Source organism: Dama dama, chromosome 11 (assembly GCF_033118175.1).
Source record: "Dama dama isolate Ldn47 chromosome 11, ASM3311817v1, whole genome shotgun sequence".
In the NCBI taxonomy this organism is placed as follows: Eukaryota; Metazoa; Chordata; class Mammalia; order Artiodactyla; family Cervidae; genus Dama; species Dama dama.
The window spans coordinates 14,318,426-14,335,950 of NC_083691.1; the positions used below are offsets into that span (position 1 = coordinate 14,318,426).

The following is a 17,525-nucleotide window of genomic DNA, read 5'->3' on the forward strand; positions in this document are numbered from 1 at the left end:
CAGTCATGTCCGACTCTTTCCCAACCCCTATGGACTGTAGCCTGCCAGGCTCCTTCGTCCATGGAATTTTCCAGGCAAGAATACTAGAGTGGGTTGCCATTTCCTCCTCCAGGGGATCTTCCCAGGGAGCGAATCCGCATCTCCCTTGTCTCCCTCGTCTCCTGCATTGCAGGCCGAGTCTTTACCACTGACCCACTGGAGACGCCTGCAGAAATCCCAGGGGTTATATTTATCCTGTTCTTCTTTGTTTCAGATACATTGAGCATTACTTGGAGGAGTTCTTAACGTCTGCTAATAAGCACTTCATGGTTGGCCATCGAGTCATCTTTTACATCATGGTGGATGATGTCTCCAGGATGCCTTTGATAGAGCTGGGTCCTCTGCGCTCCTTCAAAGTGTTTGAGATCAAGCCTGAGAAGAGGTGGCAGGACATCAGCATGATGCGCATGAAGACCATCGGGGAGCACATTGTGGCCCACATCCAGCATGAGGTTGACTTCCTCTTCTGCATGGACGTGGACCAGGTCTTCCAAGACAAGTTTGGGGTGGAGACCCTGGGCGAGTCGGTGGCCCAGCTACAGGCCTGGTGGTACAAAGCAGATCCCGATGAGTTCACCTACGAGAGACGGAAGGAGTCTGCAGCATACATTCCCTTTGGCGAAGGGGATTTTTACTACCACGCAGCCATTTTTGGGGGAACACCTACTCAGGTCCTTAACATCACCCAGGAATGCTTCAAAGGAATCCTCAAGGACAAGAAAAATGACATAGAAGCCCAATGGCACGATGAAAGCCATCTAAACAAGTATTTCCTCCTCAACAAACCCACTAAAATCTTATCCCCGGAATACTGCTGGGATTATCATATAGGCCTACCTGCGGATATTAAGCTTGTCAAGATGTCTTGGCAGACAAAAGAGTATAATGTGGTTAGAAATAACATCTGACTTTGTGCCAGTACATTTCTGAATTTGAGAGAGTATTATTCTGGCTACTTCCTCAGAAAAGTAACACTTAATTTTAACTTAAAAAAAAAATACTAACAAAAGACCAACACAGCAAGTACATATTATTTCTCCTTGTAACTTTGAGCCTTGTAATACGGGAGAATGAACCTGTGGTAATCAGATGTAAATTCCCAGTGATTTCTTATCTATTCTCGGTTGTGGGAGTGGGGAACGGATACACTATCAGTTGAACCAAAAAAAAAAAAAAAAATTGTCATAGACAAAGAAAAAGCCAGAAACATTCTACATGTGCCAATTGACTTACTGAAGAGAAGTATGCAAAGGGAAGTGTTTGGCAACAAGATAACGATTGTGAGGGGCTATCCTCTTGATTTCAGTGTCTTCCTGTTGCTGCTGGGTCTGAAGCAACTCAGAGCTGCTTTTGCAGCAGTAGAACTCTTAGTAGGACAGTCTACCTTGGTGATCCTCAAGTGGTTTAGTCAATGTCCTTTCCTTATCAGGACATTGTTTGGCTTCTGTGCCAAGACTAGTCAAGATTCCCAATGCACATGGTGAAGATGTTGGGAGCCACAGGCAATCTGAGGGAGCCAGATTGTGGATGCTCAGCGTGAAATGAAAACAAAGCCTCCAAGTAAGCTGGCTGTGAAATAAGCAAAGAGAGAGTAGAAAGACAGGGAGCTGATCACTGTGGGGTGCCTCCTCTGAGGGGCACAGGGCATGCAGTTGGCACATAAATACGGCATGGATCCAGGCAGTGTGGGTGGTCTCCAGTCTCCTCAACCATGATGACAGCCAGAGCAGTGTTGTCTTATAAGATGCTTCTTGTTTTGGCCAAGTCACATTCAGTATGCCAGACTCTGGAACTTGAGTCTTCAGATCCTTGGCCAGAGGAAGTGGATGGTGTCTGAGGAAACAAAAACCTGTAGGGGACTGAAGAGGATTGCCAGGACTTACACTTCCCAGACCTGGGCTTCATGATAGTCAGTTGTCAGCAAGTCCCGCCACCATCTGCTCTAACCCTCAGCCCATCCAGCCCCACGTTGGAGGGCTGATATCAAGGAACCTCTCATTTCCCCTTGCCCCACCTGCACTACTGAAGTATAAGAACCAGACGTGTTTAATAAAATGGTTAGTTGATTTTGTGTCAAAAGTAGAGGGGATGGCGATGGGAGATCCAGTCCTTGTGACTGAACAACTTACCATTCAATTCCTTTCTCTAAGAGAAGCTATGAAATCTTATATATTATTTAAAGTTAAACAAGTCAGTGTAACGGGAGAAAAGAGGCAACATTTATATATGCAGGCATGTTTATATTTTGCTTGTGTTCCAGTTTACGTCATTGCTTCCCATTTTCAAGTGATTGACTTAAAGGGCCACCTCACTGGCTTGATGCTCAGCCGTGCGGGCTTCTTTGATAAAATGAAACCTCCATTTTCTCTACTGTTTTACTGTGCCTCCTACTCTTCCGTTCTTGCCAAAATTTTTCACAACCCAGTAAAACAAAAGAAAACCAACAAAAATCCTGAAAAAGTGGGCTTGCAAAAGAAAAAGGAGATCAAAGGTCAGTTAGGACTCTTGATTCTATATAATTCAAGTTTTGGGGGATCCATTCTGGACTAGGGAGAGTTCATGATTTAAGTGTGAAAGCAAAGGAATGATGTATCTTCAAAGATCAGAAAGGAATGAAAAGGAATGAAGTTTCCTTTCGAAGGGATCTTGATTTTTTTTTAAATTCACTTAAATTTAAAATCCAAGTGGACAAAGTAAAAAATCAATAGTTCAATGTTAAAAAACTAAAATAAAATTCCTGATTTACAATTAAATAAATTATTTTCTCAATATATTCTGGTCTTTGTCATGGATTGTGCATTTTCTCTCAAAGATGTTCAGGACTGTCAGTAGCAAAATTTTAAATACTTAGACTTCAATAAGTCCTTGGGTCCTCCTAAAAAATGTGTACACTGTTACAAAGATAGAAAGAACATGGTTGAGATTTGCTAATTTTTATAACAACAAATAGCTTCCTAAAGTGATGCACTGAAGTAATTAAGTGCCAGTAGGATTAGGCTTGCCCATGATGGTCAGGGCGGGCAAGAGGGCAAAGGGGAAAAACGTGCCATCACCATTTCTGGTGGTTACTAGCCCTGACCTCTGGGGAATATATCTGGCCAAGGGAGCCCCAAGGGAGACTTGCTGAATTTCTAGCATGACAGGGTGGGTGCATTTGTTATGAATACAAAGTCAAAGTGGAGGAGGCTGATGTAGTGTGGTGCGTGGGATATACAAGAGGGCATGATTCCCTCATCAGTCAGTCAGTTCAGTCGCTCAGTCGTGTCTGACTCTTTGCGACCCCATGAATTGCAGCACGCCAGGCCTCCCTGTCTATCACCAACTCCTGGAGTTTACTCAAACTCATGCCCATCGAGTCGGTGATGCCATCCAGCCATCTCATCCTCTGTTGTCCCCTTCTCCTCCTGCCCCCAATCCCTCCCAGCATCAGGGTCTTTTCCAATGAGTCAACTCTTCGCATGAGGTGGCCAAAGTATTGGAGTTTCAGCTTCAGCATCAGTCCTTCCAATGAACACCCAGGACTGATCTCCTTTAGGATGGACTAGTTGGATCTCCTTGCAGTCCAAGGGACTCTCAAGAGTCTTCTCCAACACCATAGTTCAAAAGCATCAATTTTTCGGCGCTTAGCTTTCTTCACAGTCCAACTCTCACATCCATACATGACCACTGGAAAAACCATAGCCTTGACCAGATGGACCTTTTTTGGCAAAGTAATGTCTCTGCTTTTTAATATGCTATCTAGGTTGGTCATAGCTTTCCTTCCAAGGAGTAAGCGTCTTTTAATTTCATGGCTGCAGTCACCATCCGCAGTGATTTTGGAGCCCCCCCCCCCAAAAAAAAAAGTCTGACACTGTTTCCACTGTCTCCCCATCCATTTCCCATGAGGTGATGGGACCAAATGCCATGATCTTAGTTTTCTGAATGTTGAGCTTTAAGCCAACTTTTTCACTCTCCTCTTTCACTTTCATCAAGAGGCTTTTTAGTTCAACTTCACTTTCTGCCATAAGGGCGGTGTCATCTGCATATCTGAGGTTATTGGTATTTCTCCCAGCAATCTTTATTCCAGCTTGTGCTTCATCCAGCCCAGCGTTTCTCATGATGTACTCGGCATATAAGTTAAATAAGCAGGGTGACAATATACAGCCTTGACGTACTCCTTTTCGAACCAGTCTGTTGTTCCATGTCCAGTTCTAACTGTTGCTTCCTGGCCTGCATACAGGTTTCTCAAGAGGCAGGTCAGGTGGTCTGGTATTCCCATCTCTTTCAGAATTTTCCACAGTTTTTTTGTGATCCACACAGTCGAAGGCTTTGGCGTAGTCAATAAAGCAGAAATATATGTTTTTCTGGAACTCTCTTGCTTTTTCGATGATCCAGAGGATATTGGCAATTTGATCTCTGGTTCCTCTGCCTTTTCTAAAACCAGCTTGAACATCTGGAAGTTCTTGGTTCACGTATTGCTGAAGCCTGGCTTGGAGAATTTTGAGCATTACTTTACTAGAGCGTGAGATGAGTGCAATTGTGCGGTAGTTTGAGCACAATTTGAGCACAAAAAACAGAGACTTATTCCTATTTTGCAGATGAGCGAAGTGAGGTTCAGAAAGGTGAAGCCACACAGATAGAAAGCATCTGAGCTGTAGCTCACACCAGAGAAGCTGACAAGGATAAATGTGTTGAGCCACTTCAGGCTCCTCAAGTGCCCCCCCCCCCCCCCGCCCCAACACACACACACAGAGGGCCATGTTTCCTATCAGGGAAAATGCTTTATGGAAGAATCTAATAAAGGGGACTTTTTGCTATAAGAATTAATATTTTAAAAACTATTTATGCTCCTAGGCTTATACCACTTCCCACTTTTTCTGTACTAAACCTTCCCCATACGTGCATGCGTGTTAAGTTGCTTCAGTTGTGTCCAGCTTTTTGTGACCCTACGGACTGTAGCCTGCCAGGCTCCTCGTCCATGAGATTCTCCGGGCAAGAATACTGGAGTGAGTTGCCATGCCCTCCTCCAGGGGATTTTCCCAACCCAGAGAATGAACCCACGTTTCTTACATCAGCAGGTTCTTTACCACTAGTGCCACCTGGGAAATCTGCCCCAAGGACATTAAATTAGTTTAAATGTATCATGTAAAAATAAATAAAAGACTCTGTGATCATTCTTAACTTTAGGTTGTGCCTGCAGGGCCACTCTGAGTCCCATGGGCACACAGAAGCTGTTATGCCAAGGCATTTTGCCTTGGAGGGCAAAGCTGGGTGAAGGGGCAGGTGAAAGGGACAGCCATGTCTCCTCCTTCCACTCTGGGGGTCCCATACAGCTGGAGAGAAAGACGTTTCTGTAAGGCTGGAATGGGCTGTCATCGCTTGTCTGTCTTGTAACGACTCATTTTTTCCTTTCAGCCAAAGTCACCATGTGATTTACTGGTAGCTATGGCAATATTTACAGTTATAAGAATGTATTAAATCACCATTTATTAAATGTACCTTACAAAAAAAAAGTACCTTATGTACATGAATAACACAGGCGTGTAGCATACTCACAAGTGTGAAACATCATAGAAAGCATGAATACATGATATATGATGCATACCTTTTAAAGAGAGAAAGCTAGGTTAAGTGGGGGATCTACTGATCAAAGTCTCAGGGATTCAAACCCAGGACTGTCTGACTCTAAATCCTTTGCTCTTTCCACAGCTCAAGTTTTTCTCTTTCAAACACAGACACACAGACACACAGACACACAGACACACACACACACACACACACACACAACCACACACTTTAACCATTTTGTTTTTGAAACGGAGGACAGCAAGGAATCACCACCGAGAGCTCTCAATTCTTGTATTAGCATTAAAGAAAGATAACTTAGTAGACTCAAACTCTTCAGAGACAGAAGCTAGGTCTAAACTCATCCTGGAGCCTGGCTGGAAAGCAGTGAAACAGGACCCGAGTGATACGAGGCTCAGGGAAGTTCAAGGGCTGAGGGGGTACAGAGGAGCGAAGGTCTGGGAGGTAGAAACAGTCTCAGAGGGGCTGCTTCTGAATTGAGCATTGAGAGAAGAGAAGGGGATCACTGTGAGAAGTGGAAATGGAATGAGGTTTCAGAGGGAGGAACAGCAGGTACGAAGCACAGAGGACTATTTTGAGGCTTTCAGGGAGACCCCGGATGAAATCTCATAGGAGACCCTGTGTGAAAAGCAGCGAAGAGCTTGAAAGGGTTTTGGCTGGTTGGGAGCTGCACATTTGCCCAGCATCTGTGCCTTTCTTTCTCACTTTATCTCCTTCGTAGAGTCTGTGTGGTTTCTATGGCAACTAATGCCACGGTTGGACCAAGTGACCCAGACTAACCTAATCAACATTTTCCCTCCCCCTAGTGGGCAGATGATCTAACTAGTCCAATCAAGTTGAACCTCAGGTCTTTTACGGGAAATGTAGATGCATTAGGTTGGAACTGCTAACATTAGAAGCTGCTAACACATCTGGCTTCCCAGGTGGTGCTAGTGGTAAAGAACCCGCCCAATGCAGATAAATGTGAGATGAGGGTTCAATCCCTGGATTGGGAAGATCCCCTAGAGGAGGAAATGGCAACCTACTCCAGTATTCTTCCCAGGAGAATCCCAAGGATAGAGGAGCCCAGTGGGCTACAGTCCATAGGGTCACACAGAATTGTACACAACGGAAGCGACTTAGCATGCATTGAGCACATCTGGGGACCACAAGGTAGGTCAGCCTTCAAATGAAATTGACAGTAGGATTCTAGGAGCAGAGACAGCGAAGGAACTGCAGTCCTTGATGACAACCCTGAGCTAGCGGCTCCAGCCTTATCTAAAGCCTGCATGGCTTGTGGGCTCTCAAATGTGTGAGCCAATAAAGTCCCATCATTAAGACACTTGGAATCAAGTTTCTCTTAGAAATGAAAATATCCCCACTGAACCCTTCTAGAATTGTTAGTTCCTTAAAGTCTGCCTTTCTTTGAGCTCCAGCACCCATTATGTCACCTGGCTCACAGACACTGCTAAAAGAGTATCTATTAGATGAATGAATAAATGAATCATCACCTCTACTCATGTCATGCCTCATAAGAAGTGCTTTTTTTCAATCAAGAAAAATGTTTTTGATTGTGGACTCTGTGTCCTACTACAAAGTAGATGCTTTTCTACCTGGTCAGAGTGAGAGGTGATAGTCCCTCTGTTGTGTCCAACTCTTGAACTCTTTGTGACCCCATGGACTGTAGCCCAGCAGGCTCCTCTGTCCATGGGATTCTCCAGGCAAGAATACTGGAGTGGGTAGCTATTCCTTTCTCCAGGGGATCTTCCTGATTCAGGGATCAAACCCGGGTCTCCTGCATCGCAGGCAGATTCTTTACCATCTGAGCCACTGGGGAAGCCTTTTCTATCTGATACCTGGAATTATTTCTTCTACAGCTTCAGGCTGTAACCTGCAGTACTGGGTTCAGTGTGGCTTGAGGTCAGTGTTGCAGGGGACAAATTTTTTCCATCAGAGGAGAACAGCGGTTCTCAAGCAGGATGACTTTGCACAATTACCACCACTGCTGCACACTCACACCCACTCCTGCACCAACTCCTGGGATACTTGGCAATGTCTTAAGATCTTGTTGGTTGTGCAACTTGTAGGGGGAGGGTTGCTAGGCACATATAGTGGGCAGAGGCCAGGAATGCTCCTCAACATCCTACAATGCACAGGGCAGCCTTCACAACAAAGAATTATCTGACTCAAAATGTCAGTCATGATGAGCTAGAGAAATCTGGTGTGAAATTCGCTTGAACTTCATTAAGAAAAAAACATGGGGAGCCAATATGCACAATACTGACCTGTCTATACCCAGGGAATGTTCTCTGATGGGTACCAAAATCTTCCAATTCATCTGTTCTTAGTACCAGGTAACATTCACAGCTAAGACGAAACTAGTTCCCCATACTGGACACCAGAGGGCAGGAATTTCTAAAGACAACACTTAATCCTAGGCAACTGCTTATGAAAACACTAAAGATGATTAAAAACATTCTTTTCTGGACCTGGAGAGGAGTGCATATTTGTAAAAATATATATGAATTTTGCATAGAAATGAAGGCCGCTATAAATATTTAAAGTATGTGGCTGTGAAAAATCAGCCAAAGTTAGAACACACTTTTGGTAAATTGATGCTTTCGAATTGTGGTGCTGGAGAAGACTCTTGAGAGTCCCTTGGACAGAAAGGAGATCAAACCAGTCCATCCTAAAGGAAGTCAACCCTGAGTATTCATTGGAAGGACTGATGCTGAAGCTGAAGTTCCAATACTTTGGCCACTTGATGTGAAGAGCCAACTCATTGGAAAAGACCCGGATGCTGGGAAAGATTGAAGGCAGGAGGAGAAGAGGGCAGCAGAGGATGAGATGGTTGGATGGCATCACCGACTTGATGGACATGAATTTGAGCAAATTCCAGGAGATTGTGAAGGACAGGGAAGCCTGGCATGCTGCAGTCCACAGGGTTGCAGAGAGTCGGACACGACTTAGCAAGTGAAGAACAACAATAACAACAAAACTGTTCGGAATTAAATGGTGGTTATGCTAGCTAGGTGTTTTAAAGATATTTTTGTTGCAAAGAACTGACATTCCCCTTGAGTTGTATAAATCCCAAAGGAGTTTTCTGGGAGGCTACTGGAGAGTTCTACTGAATATAAGGGCTGGTTGACAGCCAGATGGTGGTACACTGAGGCTGGTTCATACCTGCTTGTGAGAACCTGTTGAGTGCAATACTTCCCTACTCCCTGTTCAGTGACTTCATGTGGTAACTTGATATCGGCCACAGTGGGAATATTTGCACATGGAAATCAGCAAACACTAGAAATCAGTGTCCTATCCTCTTCCTTTTCATTTCTATGTTTTTTTTTTTTTTTAAGGAAGTGATTGTATAAAAATTTACTAGCACAAAAAAAAAAAAAAAAAAAATTTACTAGCACGTCACTACAACCAGGCCATAAGCAAGAGCAGGGAAGTACAAGGGCCTCAAGAGTTGAGAACTGTGAACTTCCCCTAAAGGTCTGCAGATATGGCCAAGCTCCAACTATCTCCAGACTCAAGGTTTCTTCCTTCAAAACTCTAAATTCCTGGAAAAGAAAAGCCAAATGGCATAGCATCGATTCATGCTTCCAGCAGCTCCACCATGGAGCAGGTTTACTGAGGGCAGATTGCTCTCTGAGGCGGTTCTCAGAGAAGGACATGCTGTTGTGAGCTGCACTGATGTCTCTAAAAGTGTCTACAACATTTACTTATAGCTGTCTGGCTGTCGATCACTTCTTTCCATATATCTAAAATATTCCCTGCTACCATGATTCAAAAACATTATGCACAACTCTAGCACAGACTCCCTGGCCTAATAGACCACAGAAAGTGAAAGTGTTAGTCACTCAGTCGTGTCCGACTCTTTGCAACCCCCATGGACTGTAGCCTGCTAGGCTCCTCCGTCCATGGAATTCTCCAGGCAAGAATACTGGCATGGGTAGCCATTCCCTTCTCCAGGTGATCTTCCTGACCCAGGGATTGAACCTGGGTGTCTTGCATTCCAGGCAGATTCTTTACCGTTTGGGCGACCAGAGAAGGGACAAGTAGACCACAGAATCCACAGCTAATGCCAGAGGGCCAAGTTTCTCAGAGTCTAATATCTCCAGGTAATAACCATTTTGCCTTTGGTTCCTTAGAAAGCCCATCCAACTGTTCCGCAATCTGTAAAATAAATAGTAAATTTAGCTCACATGAGAATCAGTAGTAAGAGGCAAGGAAGGAAGAGGGGGAAACATTACAGTAACTCCTATCTTTCCAAAGGAAGGAAAACATAAAAATAAAAGGAGGAAATGATGGTTACCTGCTCAAGAGGACATTTCTTTACTCCAGAATTCAGATGGCCTCTGCTGGTAAGTTTTCTATCAAGGCTAACAACAGTCTTCATCCATCACCCCAGTTTGCTTCAGACCCTTTTAAATGTGTAAAATTTAAAGGTCATAAGAGTCCAGTGGCAGGGCAACTTGTCTGCAACATGGACCAGCTGGAGTGCTTTCTCCTGTACAAGGTCCTACTGGAAGCTCACTGCTTTTACACTTATCAGACAAGCGGGAGATTGCTGAATACCCTTATGCATGGGAACACTGCCTCCAAAATTCAAAGTATGACATTGGAGTTATGTCTCTCTTTAGTAGTAGGAGACTTAAAACTGCATTCTGGTTCTCAAGCTTGGTTGCTTTCTGGAATTACCTGGAGAGCTAATACTGATGCCTGGTTCCAACCCCAGAAATTCTGATTCATTTGGACCCTGGGACTTTTAAGAGCTTCCCAGGTGAAGCACTGGGAAGCTGTCCCTCCACTTAGACTGGCAGAATTTTCTGGGGTAACTATTTTGGAACCCTGGATTGTATTGAAGGCTTGCGTCTTCCAGGGGAGGGCTCGAATGGTAAGTTAAGATTGTTGATGATAGTGGTTTAGTCACTAAGTTGTGTCTAACTCTTTTGTGACCCCATGGACTGTAGCCTGCCAAGCTCCTCTGTCCGTGGGATTTCCCAGGCAGGAATACTGGAGTGGGTTGCCATTTCCTTCTCTAGGAGATCTTCTCAACCCAGGGATTGAACCCGAGTCTCCAGGATTGACAAGCAGATTCTTTACCACTGAGCCACCAGGGAAGCCCAGATTAAGGTTAATTGCAATCAGTTTCAGCTCTTAGCACATAGCAGCCCCTCAACCCCTTCTTCCAGCCGCTGGACAGACCACCGTGCATGTGTTCCTGGGGTGACTTACTCACAGCTTGCAGAAGCCAGGGTGGGCAAAAAGGGCCCTGTCTTCCAAATATTGGGTATCTGTGCTCTGATTGCTCACTGCTGCTTCTGATCGCAGAGGTGCAGACAGAGAGGCAAACATCCATTGTTGTTGCACATCCCATCACTGTTGCAAGTCCCTCCCCTTCCAGCTGAAGTGACTTCCAGGGGATTTAAAGGGTCAACAACCATTACCTCTCCCTTTTGATTTTTTTCTTTTTCTCCCATTAGTTCTAGGTTTTAAAGACAAGGACATTCAAAAACAATACATATGAAGGGAAATTAGTAAGTGACCATGAACACCCAGGGAAAGGCTCAGAAAAGACTTCAAAGACCTTAAGTTTATAAGTTAGACTGATTCTTAACACAGAGACAGCCTACAACAATCAAAAAAAGCAAAAATAATAATTGAAAGCTATACAAAAAAATAGCAAACTGCAGGGGAAAGAGGATAATCTGCTTTCCAGAGTTACCACAGTAATTAGATTCAAATGTCCAGTTTTCATAACAACAAGCAAACAGGAAAGTCTGGACTATTCAAAGGAAAAAACAAATACCAACTGTTCCTAGAAAAAAAAAAAAAAAGCTTGATGGAAAATATCCTAGATGAAGACTTTAAAAGAACTGTCAAAGATGCTCAAAGAACTAAAGGAAGATGTGGAAAATTTTAAAAATGAAGTATGAACAAAATGGAAATGTCAATAGAGAGAAGATCTAAAAATAAATCAAAAAGTAATCCAGGAGCTGAAAATTACAACAACAGAAATAAAAAATCTGCTAGAGGGATTTGAAGACAGGTTTGAGGAAGTAAAAAAAAAAGAATCCATGAACTTGAAAATAGGACAATGGAAATTATTGAGTCTGAGAAACTTAAAAAACTTAAAAAAAAAAAGATTGCAGAAACGTGTACAGAGCTTAGGAGACCTATGGGATACTAGCAAGCTGAGTAGTATATGCATTGGAAGAGCCCCAGCAGGAGAGGAGAAAGTATTTGAAAAAATAACACCTGAAACTTCCCCAAGTTTGATGAAATACATGACTATAAACATCCAAGAAGCTCAATACACTCCAAGTAAGAGGTGCTCAAAGTGACCCACACCGAGACACATGATAATCAAACTTCTGAAAGACAAAGATAAAGACAAAGGGAAAATCCTGAAAGAAGCAAGAGAGAAGTGATTCATCACATATGACAGAACCTCAGTAAGATTATTGGCAGATTTCTCATTAGAAGCTTTAGAAGCCAAAAGGGAATCTTGCAGGTTGAAATGAAAGGACATTAGCCAGTTACCAAAACCTGCATGAAGAAATACAAGATCTTATAAAAGTACATATATGGACAATTATAAAAGCTAATATTGTAACAACTGCTTATAACTCCACTTTTTGTTTTCTACATTGTTAAAGAGACATATATATACACACACACACACACACACATATATATATGTATTTTAAAATTACCTGTCTAAAAACTATTATTATTATAACTGGTTTGTTTTCTACATTATTAAAGAAACAGATAAATATATATACATATATTTTTTAAATTGCCTGCCTAAAAACTAGTATTATTATTATAACTTTGGTTTGTAACACCAAATTTTGTTTTCTACATAATTTAAGAGACTAATAAATTTAAAAGAATTATTAGTTTATGTTTTGGGGCATGCAATGTGCAAAGATGTGTAATTTCATGACATCAACTGCCACAAGGGGTGAGGACAGAGCTGAAAAGGGACAGAGTTTTGATGTGTCTGGGCTTCCCTGGTGGCTCAGATGGGAAACAATCTGCCTGCAATGCAGGAGACTGGGGTTCAATCCCTGGCTCAGGAGGATCCCCTGGAGAAGGGAATGGCTACCCACTCCAGTATTCTTGCCTGGAGAATTCCATGGATAGAGCAACTTGGTGGGCTACAGTTCATGGGGTTGCAAAGAATCAGACGACTTTGGTGTGTTTATGAAGTCAAGCTGGTATAAAGTCTAATTTGAGTGCTATAACTTCAGGATGTTAAATGCAAACCCCAAGATTACCACAAAGACAATAGCTATAGAATGCATACAAAAGGAAATGAGAAATAATCTCAAATACTTCACTATTGAAAAATCAACGAAACACAGAAGATGACAGTAATGCAGGGAATAAGGGACACCAAAAAAGCTAGAAGGCGTATAGAAAGGAAATAGCAAAATGACAGAAGTTAAGTCTCTCCCTACCAGTACTTTACTTTAAACGTAAATAAAAATAAAGGTAAAACATTTATTCTCACGTAGTGACAGGGATGAGCAATGTCATGTGAAAATACTTGCCTGAGTGACTAAATAAATGTCTCTTTCTGTTCTTGTTTGTTCTTCTTATGTTGTTTCCATGTTTATTGCAACAACACCTTCTTAACTGTAAGCCACCTAAAACAATTACTGAATGGAGATGAGCTTTAAAATAGGTTTCATAATATTATTACACCTGTTCATGCCTCACCACCCTATTTGTCTAACTAAAGAGCATTGCATCCCCTAGTTCTACCACCACCACCTTTTTTCCCTCCTCCTGACGGCCCCCAGCTTGGGGGTTCTCACAAAGAGAGAATCCAGAAACTTCCCTATGTGAGTAGTGATGATAACTTCTGAGTACAGTTTAACTATAAATAAATTTTATTTTCCTCTCTTTTTCACAATAGATGATTAGCATTGATTTACCTTTCATTTCATTGACCTTTCTTTCTACAGTGTTCAATTTCTTTGTAAGTCTACCCCCTAAAATTTTTATTTCAAATATAGTACTTTTAAAATTCTAGTTTTTAATTGCTTTCATTCATTTGCTGATTCCTATCTGTTCATTCATTTTGAACAAGTTGTCCATTAAATTCTCAAACATTTTTTTTTTTTACAAAAGTTGCTTTAAAGTCCTTATTTACCATTTCCAATGTTTGAGTTATATTGGGGTTCATTTCTTGTCAGTATGTGTCACATATTCCTGTTTCTTTGCATGCCTAGTAACCTTTTAAAAATATATATCTGGCATTATGGATGACATGTAGAGGTTCTGGATCTGTTATTTCCCTCTGTAGAGTGCTGATTTTTGTCTGGACAGTTAGTTAACTGATCTGGACCTGAATTCCAAAACCTATTTCTACTGCAGGAGGCATCAGTTGAAATTACTCAATTTTTATAGCCTTGTAAATGTTGCTATTTCCTGGGGAAACTAAAGTCTTTCCTATGCATGGACACTTAAATTGTCATCCAAGGTTTCGGTAAGAGTTTTTATGCCGACTTTGGGGTACCTCATTCTGTGTATCCCTTTTTCTGGGATTTCCCTATGCTTTTCAGCCCCCTTTACAACTCTATCCTCTGACTCTTCAGGTCTTTCTGTGTGAGTTCTAGCCAATTAGCTCTACGTGAATTGAGGGATAACCTCAAATGAAAAGCTGTATAAATGTGAATTTTACCCAATACACTTCCCTCCTTTCAAGGATTGGCGTATTTTTAGTCCCTCTCATTTACCTTCATATATTGATAGTTTTATTTAACTTTTTCTTTAAATTTAACCCAGAGTATATGACTGTTATATAATATATGGGAGCATTAGTCTGGTATAACCTATTTAGTTGTGATCCAAAAGAGATTCTAATTCTGCACTAATTTAACTTAGTTATCCTCCTTCGCCACCTTCTTTTTTTCTCCTAGTAAGAACTGAAATCAACAGAAAATCTTTAACATTGATACGGCTTTTATTTCGTATATGAATCATGTATAAAGTGAAAGTGTTAGTTGCTCAGTCGTGTCCAGCTCTTTGTGACCCCATGAACTGCATCATGCCAGGCTTCCCTGTCCTTCACTATCTCCTGGAATTTGCTCAAATTCATGTCCATTGAGTAGGTGATGACTTCAAAGCATCTCATCCTCTGCCACCCTCTTCTCCTTTTGCTTTCAATCTTTCCGAGCATGAGGGTCTTTCCCAATGAGTTGATTCTGCATCAACTGGCCAAAATGTTGGAACTTCAGTTTCAGCATCAGTCCTTCCAATGAAAATTCAGGATTGACTTCTTTTAGGATTGATGGGTTTGATCTCCTTGCTGTCCAAGGGACTCTCAAGAGCTTTCTCCAGCACCACAACTCAAAAGCATCAACTTACCAAGTGTTAGTCACTCAGTCGTGTCCGACTCTTTGAGATCCCATGGACCGTAGCCCTCCAGGATCCTCTGTCCATGGGATTTCCCAGGCAAGAATACTGGAGTGGGTAGCCATTCCCTTCTCCAGGGGATCTTCCCAACACAGGGAGTGAATCCGGGTTTCCCACATTGCAGGCAGATTCTTTACCATCTGAGCCACCAGGGAAGCCCTTAATCATGTTTGTATTATTTCATGTAACTGTAAACCATTGGTGAACAGTAATGGCTGTTCACCAATAAGTAATGGCTTCCTTATTCTATTTTTGAATGATGTATTATGATGAGCCAAAGATTTTCTAATTTTGGTGAAGCATACTTTATCATTTTTTCAGCTGTGGTTTTGTCATCTAAGGGACACTTATCTACCCCCAAATTACAAAGATATTCTCCTATGCTTTTCTCTAAAAGCAAAATACTCTCTAACATAAATCACAGCAGGATCCTCTATGACCCACCTCCCAGAATATTGGAAATAAAAGCAAAAATAAACAAATGGGACCTAATTAAACTTAAAAGCTTTTGCACAACGAAGGAAACTATAAGCAAGGTGAAAAGAGAGCCTTCAGAATGGGAGAAAATAGCAAATTAAGCAACTGACAAAGAATTAATCTAAAAAATATATAAGCAGTTCATGTGGCTCAATTCCAGAAAAATAAATGACCCAATCAAAAAATGGACCAAAGAACTAAACAGACATTTCTCCAAAGAAGACATACAGATGGCTAACAAACACGTGAAAAGATGTTCAACATCACTCATTATCAGAGAAATGCAAATCAAAACCACAATGCGGTACCATCTCACACCAGTCAGAATGGCCACTATCAAAGGGCCTACAAACAATAAAGGCTGGAGAGGGTGTGGAAAAAAGGGAACCCTCTTACACTGTTGGTGGGAATGCAAACTAGTACAGCCACTATGGAGAACAGTGTGGAGATTCTTTAAAAAACTGGAAATAGAACTGCCATATGACCCAGCAATCCCACTGCTGGGCGTACACACTGAGGAAACCAGAATTGAAAGAGACATATGTACCCCAATATTCATCACAGCACTGTTTACAATAGCTAGGACATGGAAGCAACCTAGATGTCTATCGGCAGACAAATGGATAAGAAAGTTGTGGTACATATACACAATGGAATGTTACTCAGCCATTAAAAAGAACACATTTGAATCAGTTCTAATGAGGTGGATGAAACTGGAGCCTATCATACACAGTGAAGGAAGCCAGAAAGAAAAACACCAATACAGTATATTAACACATATATATGGAATTTAGAAAGATGGTAATGATAACCCTATATGCAAGACAGCAAAAGAGACACAGATATAAAGAACAGACTTTCGGACTCAGTGGGAGAAGGCGAGGGTGGGATGATTTGAGAGAATAACATTGAAACATGTATATTACCATATGTGAAATAGGTCTCCAGTCCAACTTCAATTCATGAAACAGAGTACTCAGGGCTGGTGCAGTGGGACAACCCAGGAGGAAAGGATGGGGAGGGAGGAGGGAGGGGAATTCAGGATGGGGGACACATGTACACCCATGGCTGATTGATGTCAATGTATGGCAAAAACCACTACTATATGTAAAGTAATTAGCCTCCAATTAAAATAAGTAAATTAATTTTTTAAGAAAACTTGTGGCTTTAGCTTTTACGCTTAGATCTGTAATTCACGTTGAATTATGGTGTGAAATACACACAGTAACTTTGGTGAGTTGCAAAATTTTGGAGTGAGAAAAGCCGCATACAACAAGTGAATCAGTACAATTCTATTTATGTGAAGTTTTACGGCAGGACTAGCTCAGCTATGGTAATAGAATCAGAAAACTGGTTTCCTGGGTGTGGGAAGGTAGTGACTCCAAGGGGCACAGGAAACATTTTGGGAGTTATGGAGATGTTCTATATCTTAAAGAAGTTTTTACATACACATGTACATTTGTTACAAATCTAATGAACTGTACACTTAAGTTGCATGTGTTTTACTTTGTTTAGATTATACACCAGTTAAAACTGTATTATGAACCTTTAAAAAATCCCGAAGGAAAGAAAGAAACTTAAGTCATTTTTTTTAGTTGGACAAAATCTAGTCCCCTGGTAATGACAAAGAGAAGCTACTGGCATATGAATTGTTATGGTAACAATGTCTGATTCTTTCATCACCAAGAGGGAATTTGATGACATCATCAATCACAGAAGTCTGAAATAATAAACACACAAACTGGAGGGCATCACAGAACCAATACTAGGTTATCTGATTCACGATTTTTCAAAGATCTCAAAATGTTCTACCTGAAAACTCACTACTCTCTTAGGATTCTCTACATGAATTCCCAAACCACTATACCATAAACATTGTCTCTGAGAAGAGCTGTATAAAATTCCTATGTAATCTTTGTAAAACAAAAGGTAAGAGTTTGTCCTTCACGTCAACCATTGAGCCATATCTAGTTCCTTTTCTGTACACAGAGGATTTCATATTCCTTAGATTAAGTATCACAAAGGAG

General features: G+C 41.6%; 1 protein-coding gene across 4 annotated transcripts in view; it reads left to right on the plus strand.

Annotated features, from left to right (window-relative positions):
* The window catches only part of GGTA1 (glycoprotein alpha-galactosyltransferase 1 (inactive)), a 72,467-nt gene extending 69,657 nt beyond the window's left edge, over positions 1–2,810 (plus strand). For all 4 annotated transcript variants that reach the window (XM_061154750.1, XM_061154747.1, XM_061154751.1 and 1 more), the window contains one exon: positions 254–2,810. In XM_061154750.1, coding sequence (XP_061010733.1) covers positions 254–947 — 694 coding nt within the window. In that variant the 3' untranslated portion in view covers positions 948–2,810. The remainder of the gene's footprint in view (positions 1–253) is intronic.
* Positions 2,811–17,525: the final 14,715 nt, after the last annotated feature.